The following is an 8,763-nucleotide window of genomic DNA, read 5'->3' on the forward strand; positions in this document are numbered from 1 at the left end:
TGTTTGTGTCACATGAAAGTTTCAGCGCGAAGATAATTATGATTTGTCTTTGACAATTCAAACGTTACTTTATTGACGAACCCTAAACCATTGCGCCCGCGCCTGCAGTTCAAGCTAAATCATCGAAAGTGAATAAAACAAGCAAGAGAAGTGTGGTAAGTGAGCGGCACGTGGTGAACGTTAGCGGTTTCTTGAACCAAATTCCTTTTATTACAGTTTTGTTGTGTATTAGTAAATTGTGTTCATACAAGGTTAATCTCTCACTTTTAAATATAGCTACTCGCTCGTTGGCTTTCTGGTAACGTATGCTGATCTTAGCTACAATACCATAACTTCCCTGCTAAGTTTATTTTTACCAGTCCTTTTCTGCCATTTCAATAATTTTCACATTTTAGAATGAGCGGTGTTTTCCTTTTATCACATATATGTTACACTGTTAGGAATAATATAATTTGCACTTTTACTCACGAGTCATTTATTTTTCATTACCAGGCAATGAAAAAAGTGGATGTATCAGATGAAAATATGTAGGTGAATTTTCATTATCAAACGTACACAAACGAAATATTTTTGGGGAAATCTAGTAATAATGTGATGACTGCGTTGATTTACTGTTTGTTTGTGTGTGCAGGACATCCAAGGAGATGCTGGAGAAAATCGCCGAGCTCGATCACAGTCGGAGTCAGCTGAAGCTTCGAAACACTGAGATGAGGCACTTGCTCGATGCAGCAGATGATGAGATGACTGTGCTGCGATCAGGAAATGAGGCATTAAGAAAACAAGTGAAAACGTAATTCGATTTTAGTGTTGTTTGAGAACACGCTGACCATCCCAAAACTGGGAACGGAAACTAGAGGTGCAACAATTAATCAATTTATCAACAACTAACTGATTATCAAATTAGAAGGCAATTGTGTTGATAATCGTTTAGAGATAATTGTTTTGGTTTTTTTTGGCTCAAAATTGTCCACATCGTCTGATTTCAGCCTCTCAATTGTAAACATTCTCTGATTTCTGTAGTCTGAAAGCAGAGTGATTATATTTGTGTTTAATCAAAATAAGTAATTTGCTAACATCTGCTTGTACTTTGACAAACAATGATAAACATTTTTGTCTATTTTCTGACATGTAAGGCAGTGTTCCCCAACCTTCTTTGCGCCGCCGACCGGAGTTGGCATTTTTCTCATGGACCGGCTGTGGCGTGTGTGTGTGTTCAAAATGAGAGAATATTTGCCAATATTTACGTTTTACACAATGTCCTAACTTCATTGAAATTGGGGTTTGTAGTAGCCCTTTGCATTAATCTGTACCCAAGTAGTAGTTGTCAGGTTCAAAATGGTTGGCGAGTACAGCATCGTTCCCTTTCGTGTTATATTGCTTAATTGTTGTTTATTTGGTTTTCATCATTAAATAATACCAAGTAAACTACAATAATCAGTGCATAAACAGTCATCAGAAAAGCAATCCTTTGCAATAAACGTTCATGCAAAATACATTTTTATCCCATTAGTCAATGGAATAATCAATAGAATAATCATTTAACAAAAAATTAATAGTGCAAACTCTATTTCGACCACACCAACTATGACCACAATCATAAACGTAGTTAAATTAATACCTCTCTGATAATTTCACTCAGAACTTAAAACGACTGTAATCGCATTTATTTGCGCTTTTCTTTCTTAATTGTGTGCAGGCTGGAGCAGATGATCGTAGATGTCCAGCATGTGGAAGCGCAGCCTTGCAGGTTGCCACTGGGGGATGACCTCCATCTAAAGCAGTCCACTAAAGTTAGGCAACAAGAACTGGTCGGTGACGGTGTGCGTAGTTGTGTTTTGTTGCTACTAACCAATGTATGCATTTGAAAATGCACCCATGCTGATAGGATGACGAGTAACATTTGATTTGAAATTCTGCTCATATCGGATTTACACTTTTCTTTGTTGTCCTGTCTGCAGAAGGAACACAATGCGATGATGGAACAAAATAAGAATCTGATTGCAGAGGTCTGGCACCTGTTTTTATCTTTATCTGTATTCATCACTGTGTGATGTAAGGCAAAATGCAAAAAAAAAAAACATATGAACAAGAGGTAGGCACCCTCTATAACACTACAGTATTAACATTTTATACTTGTCTCAGGTTCAGAGGTTCCAAGAGCAAAGAGAAAAGGACATGATGAGCTTGAGCAAGTTCAGTGTTGCACTTAAAAACAGTGAGGTAAACTCTTATCTGAACATCATTTTTATATACAACCTCAATTCCAATGAAGTTGGGAGGTTGTGTTAAACATAAATAAAAACTGAATACGATGATTTGCAAATCATGTTCGACCTATATTTAATTGAATACACTACAAAGTTAAGATATTTAATGTTCAAACTGATAAACTTTATTGTTTGGGCGGCATTGTGGGGCTTGCAAACACACCCGGAAATCTCAGCGCTCAGCACAACTGTGCCTTTGTATTGTACTGTCAAGGTATTTTAATCCTTGTATTGTACAATACCAGTGTCTCTGTTTCTATGAATTTCCATACATGCAAATCAGTCGCCTTTCGGCGAAATTCGCCGTTTTGAACTCAAAATAGGCCATTGCCGTGAATCGTATAGATCCGATGAGTTTTTTCTTGGGGGGGGGGGTGTTAGCTGTCGCTGTCGTCATTGGCTGTTTTGTACTCCTTGAACGCTGGCAGCGAGATCCAGTCCACACATCCACCATCCACACACAGATGCAATTTCTGAATATTACTCCGCGGTGGACTAATTTGCGAGCGCATCAGCCTGAGGTTCTGCCTGTGCGCTCGGGACCTGCTGTGGATAAGTCACATTAGTTGACGAGACCACAAAAAACACTTCAGCCACTGCTGCTGTTAAAAAGTAACGGTAATTTTACTTCGTTACAGTGATCTAAATGTCCTCGCTACTTTTATTGATCAATAATTGCTTATTTATCAACTATTTTGTGCGCGAGGATGCTATTCATCTGGTACAGCTCGACGCAGGGACCAGGTGCAGGTGGAGATGGGCCTGGCTCAAGTTGGAGGCCACAACAAAAAAGTAAAGAAATGAGGCAAATTAGATTTTAATCTTAAATTTGTGCATCAACGTACTTGAGCGGTGTAAATAAATGTTTTTCCGCGTGAAGAAAACTTGTTTATTTTTGCCTTATTGTACTCTTCAGAGTCTTCCAGGTTGCTTAATTGATGTTAAAACCAAAAACATTCTCTGCGAGGGCCCAGGGATCCCCCCAGACTCCCCTACAATGTTTTGGTCACCTTTTTCATGCCTTTGGTGTTTGCATGTCTGAATTTTTCAAACATTCGAAGGAGACGTCGTCATTGATATGGTGTGTGCGTGTCAGTTTAGAACAGAAGAGGCTCAGATAGGACTGCAGCAAAGGGACGAGGTTATTCAACAGGTATGCAAGGACAGACACAAAATCCTCATCATAAAGTAATGGTGTTAAAGTATTTAAAAGCTTACCTTGAGTCATTTCTTATCGCAGTCTTCTATTTTCACTGCAGTTGACATCATTAAATAACATGTATGTCTCTGTGGTAGAATAAGTTGCAATTAAAGCAAGCGGAGGAAACAATCGAGGAGTATTCCACCATCATCAAGGTAAGGATGGTCTGACCAATTTGTCTTTGGTTAATGTAACAGAATCCTTTAGAAATGCAACATTTGAGAGCAACAGAGAATTTATGAGCACATCACTGACATTTTGGAGGAATGAATTATGAACAGCATAAGTATACTTTACACCTTATATCACATTTTGATTCCGTAAAATGTGGATACTATGCAGATGCTGTGTTTCACCCATTCAAAACATGGCAAGAATGAATACCAACACACAATCATGAACTTTCTACACAAGACTGGTTCATAAAAAGCAACGCAAAAGCATATCACGTGTTCCCCCTTGTGACCAATGGAATGTGTTAATGCGTAGAGTTGAGCTGTTTGAGTTGTGTGTACTTGAGGATCTCAGGCTGACAAACCAGGAGCTGAGGACTCAGTTAGAGGACACAGAGAATGAGGCCTCGCTGTAAGTACATCTCTAAATGAAGTGGTGCCTTGAGACCTGACTTTTTCGAGATGCAAGCTGTCATACAGCTCATTTTAAGTTTGTTTAATTTTTTTTGCTTTGACTTGCAAGCAAACGTTTGACATACAAGCGCTCATGGTGGCAGTGACCTCACTTCACAACAAGCAGCAGATAATGAACAATTCTTCAAAAAAGAGGCTTCCAGCTGTTTGTCACTCCTAGTTGAAATTTTGAAGTTTACTGTCAAACCAAATATAAAACAAAGAGGACTAGGCGTGTATTTAAAACAACCACATAGCTTTGTTGCCTTCGGAAAGTCTGCTTAGCTTAATGCTAACAAACAATACCAAACACCACAGATGGGCTAACGAATAATAGCATCTGTATCATGGTGTTATAACCCATGAAGTACAGGATATTTGAACACAAACGGTGGGCAAACACAGGTTGACAGGTAATATAACTAGTTCACAATTATTTATTCGTTATCCACTGTGAAGAACGACTGATATTGCTGCATCATTACTAAGAAGTTGTGACCGTCTTTATTTACAGTATATCTGTATGTTTGTATTACACTTGGTAGTATGGTAGCCAACTGGTTAGCAGGTCCCGGGTGCATGTTTTCCCCCGTGCCTGCTTGGGTTTTCTTTCAGTAAAGATTAAGTAAAGACAAACTTGTCCATACGTGCGAATGTGAGTGGGAATGGTTGTTTGTTTATATGTGCCCTGTGATTGGCTGACGAACTGTTCAGCGTTCAGTTCTCGCCCTAAGTCAGCTGCGACCTGAGGCTCGTGAGGATCAGCGGTTCAGGGAATGGATGGATGGATTATACTGCCCCCAGATGGCCAAGGTGCGCAGCACAATGTCCATTGAAAAGTATGTTTTTATCAAGTATTATAGAGTTGATTTTCTTATTTTAAAAAAAAAAAAAAAACACATTACGACATTTTGTTCACGCTGGAGTGGATGAATGTATTTTCCATTCATTTCAATGGGGCTAGATTATTTCAGGAAACTAATTTGACTGGTATCTCAAGGCACCACTCCATTTGCTTTCGGGAAGCACTTCCTCTAAGTCATCTGTGTGCACTAATTGATTTGGGGTTGCTGCTGGTTTCCAGAGCTACTCTCAGTGATTTCCTGGGAGAAAAGCAGGCATTGCCTATTTCCAGGATGTCTTTTGCAGAGGAGGTCAAGCTTCTAGCTGAAATTAAAAAAGTATGAAGCCGTTCTCACGTTGGAATAATAAGAGAACACCCCATTACAAGCTTACAGTAGGGCTCCACAATTAAACGAATTTTAATCGTGATCACGATTTTGGCTGCCACGATTACATGAGCATGATTGTCTGCGATAGTGTTTTTTAAAAAAAAAAAATCATTTATTTATTTAAAGCACAACTGTCAAGTTCTTTGCAGTTTGTGACCGTGCACGACTGACCAGTGGTCAAGCAGAACACTGGAGGCGTGACATGCTTGACAATTCACTATATTTAAGGGGGGGGATTAAAATGAAAAATCAGTGCTTACAGCCTAATGTAATTGCGTTTTATCCATAAACTGTATTTGCTTCCATTAAGTTTCAATTCGTGATTGCACTTTGTAAAAGCATATTTATTCATTTAACCCTTGGTAAAGTTGCATTTTTTTGGGGTACATTCATTTTATTATTATCTATCATTTATTCTTATTTAAAGATTCATTTTGACTCTTAGACTGTTACAATATAGTTTGTTGAAAAGTAATGGATTAAAAATAAAAAATGTTTTTACCTAACATGAGGAATAATCATGCTTAATAATCGTAATTACCATATTGATCAAAATAATCGAGATTATTATTTTGGCCATAAATCGTTCAACCTTAATTTACAGTATGTGAGTAATTTAGGAACTCAGTGACGAGTTTTGTGTGCAGGAGGAAAATGAAGCAGAGGAACCGACCAGTCCTCCAATCTACCACCAAACAAGCAGGTAACGTTCCCATATCACGTTATGTCTTATATTTACCATTACATTTTCGAGTTCACTTATTATCTTCTCCCTGTAGATGCACACAAGCCAAGGAGTTGTGCACCCAGAGGGTATTTGTGATCTGCGTTGCCATTATCAGCATTTTGGTCATTTTGGCTGCAGGGAGTCATGCAAGAAATCTAGACTTTCTTTCAGTCCACAATCTATGGAGGAGTGTGTGCCTGACATTAGATCCCTACTTTAGTGTGCAATATGGAGCCTTACCTCCAATCTGATCCAAGCATTTATTTATTTTTTTTTGTTGCATACGTTGCGATTTATTTGGTAAAACATGGTAAAAAAAAAAAAATGCAGATGTTTAGTGGGATACACAGTGGTTGTCTCATGGTGGTTGTTCTCATCTGGTTGCAAATAACTATTTACTGTCATTTATGACCTTACTCCTGTCGGTTAGTGATAGACTACAGCATGTTTTGACTTGCGTTTTATTTTGCTGTAAAAGTGGAACTCCTTCGAAAAAATGTAAAATACAGTATTACCATGCATCCCAGGTTGTACTTGTGTTTTATTTGTAAAATACATTATTTTGAGTGGTATGCAACAGGAAAGTTATTATTTGGAGTGTACCATACCGAGTTCTTACACGGTATTAAGTAACGGAGGGGAGAGTGCAAGTGCTTTGCGTTCCAGTTACACGGGTACTATGTAAACCAACACAATGCAGCTCAGCCTCTGGCTATGGATTTGCTGGCTAAGCGATATGCTTTTTGTACTACGTCAAACTCATTTGAATATCAGTGCCGATCAAAAGAAAACAACGCGGTGCAAATGCAACTTCCAGGAGCATTTAAAGAAAAAAATATTCAACTCTTTTAAGTAAGAGTACAGACTCTAAAATGCACTTATATATAAAAGTAGAAATGTATTGGAATTGTCAATACAAGACCCGTTTTGATATTTTGGCACAAGGGGGGGGGAAAAAACTATCTGCACACAAAAGGTTCCCTCTCACTGTATATTAAGTTGTATGTTCGTACTCAGAAGAAGAAGAAAAACTCACTGGACACTCTATCAAAACAATTAGTTTTCATAGTTTTGCAAATAATGCTAAATTAGCTAATGATAACTGGGGGGGGGGGGAATCACCTTAACTGTATGAGTTTTCTAGAGGTGGGACTTTGTGTTAATTACAAACAAATAATGTATGCATTTTTATCGCATTTTGTGTTCCAAACAAAAGGAAGCTATGTCAGTGCAGAATTTCCCGATTCACTAATTACACTGATGCACACGTCATATCAAAATGGAGAATTTGGATGAAACACGTTGCTCGGACTGATGGAAAGTAAATTCACTCGCAAAGTGGATTCAAGGCAACTTTTAGTGGTTGAAGATAAAGGGTTAGAAAATGTGCTACACAGAGGCAGCGACAGTTGATCCAACCTTTCACCTTCCACGCACAAATCTTTTAAAGGTACTGTTATGAAAAACATTCCTAAAATGGCGATTTATCTTAAAGTGTGTTTAATTTTGGCCATGAATGTTTTGTATTGTTGTTTTTTCTTCTTCTACAGTTTTGTAATGAAATGCAATTAAATGCATTTTTCTGGAGTTAACAATATTCCGGTCTGTCAATTATCTGATACAGTCATCCACTAAAATCTACTTTTTAATTACTTTTTAGGACAACTATTGTTATATGATAAAAAATTATATTGAGATGAATTACAAAGCCTTTAATTAATTAATTATTATTTTAATCGAGTCCCATCTGTCACGTGTGGGGAGCAGCTGGACCCAAGAGCAGGCGGAGGCAGATGTAAAATGATGAACAGTTTATTGAGGAAAGGTTACGGAGGTGGTCCTGGATGTGTTGGCAGGCGGCTGGCTTGGTGGCAGGATTGACGTGGGTCAGGAACACGGAGGGGCGGGGGGGGGGGGGGCACTGGGAACGAGGAGACACAAGAGTTAACAAGGGAACAAGGAGTTAATTGGCTTACTTGAGTACGGAGAGGGGAGGGGAGGGGGGAGAGAGAGGACACACAGCGCCCTCCAGGCTCCAATAATGGAACTGCAGGGCAGTATATGACACCCACCCTTCATTTCTTTCCGATAAGTCAGTTTTTGATTGTTAGAAATTGGTGTTTTTTTTTTTTTTTTTGTTTTGTTTTTTTTCAATTCTCTTAAATAAGGCCACGGTTGGGTAATATTTTGCTTCTCCGAATCTGTTGCGGCATTGTCGTGAATGCTCCCTGGTTCACGTTCTTCTATGTCGCCGCTGTGCATTTCTTCAACCCTATAAGTCGATTTGTTTTTTTTGGTTTTTTGTATGTTGTGTCTTGAAAAAAAAAAAAAAACAACGTTAACTGGCAGATATTTGTTGAATAAAAGTGTCAAGTCATCAGAAATATAGATAATCAAGTACAGATACCTGTAAAAAAAATATCGTATATAGTACAGCATTTAGCCTTGACAATCTTTTGTGTGTGCAATAGGATGTCTCGATCCACGAGACACACAACGAGGCAAAGGGCGCCCGCTGGTGGTGAGTGTGTGCAATCGCCCCATGAAAGCGCCTCCTCAGGCATTTTGCGTGCAATCAGATGTTTTTGTGAGGACGTGAAGGCACCGTGGCGTTTTCACTGAAGTCACCAAGGAGCCGGCGGATGGTGCGACCGGACGGGTTGACCCGAATTCCTTGCATCTGGGCGGTGTGCTTGCGTTGCCGATGACG

The 8,763-nt window shown here is 38.9% G+C and overlaps 1 protein-coding gene across 1 annotated transcript; it reads left to right on the top strand.

Annotated features, from left to right (window-relative positions):
- Positions 1 to 110: 110 nt before the first annotated feature.
- On the top strand, positions 111 to 8,761 carry LOC133408198 (cytadherence high molecular weight protein 2-like). The gene is made up of 13 exons (XM_061686762.1): positions 111 to 155; positions 493 to 527; positions 632 to 790; positions 1,697 to 1,820; positions 1,959 to 2,006; positions 2,143 to 2,220; positions 3,364 to 3,420; positions 3,564 to 3,623; positions 3,989 to 4,053; positions 5,179 to 5,275; positions 5,974 to 6,029; positions 8,525 to 8,574; positions 8,655 to 8,761. Exons 2-13 carry the CDS (start codon positions 496 to 498, stop codon positions 8,759 to 8,761), a joined length of 933 nt encoding a protein of 310 aa, XP_061542746.1. The 5' UTR covers positions 111 to 155; positions 493 to 495.
- The last annotated feature ends 2 nt before the right edge of the window (positions 8,762 to 8,763 follow it).

This window comes from Phycodurus eques, chromosome 9 (genome assembly GCF_024500275.1).
Source record: "Phycodurus eques isolate BA_2022a chromosome 9, UOR_Pequ_1.1, whole genome shotgun sequence".
NCBI lineage: Eukaryota > Metazoa > Chordata > Actinopteri > Syngnathiformes > Syngnathidae > Phycodurus > Phycodurus eques.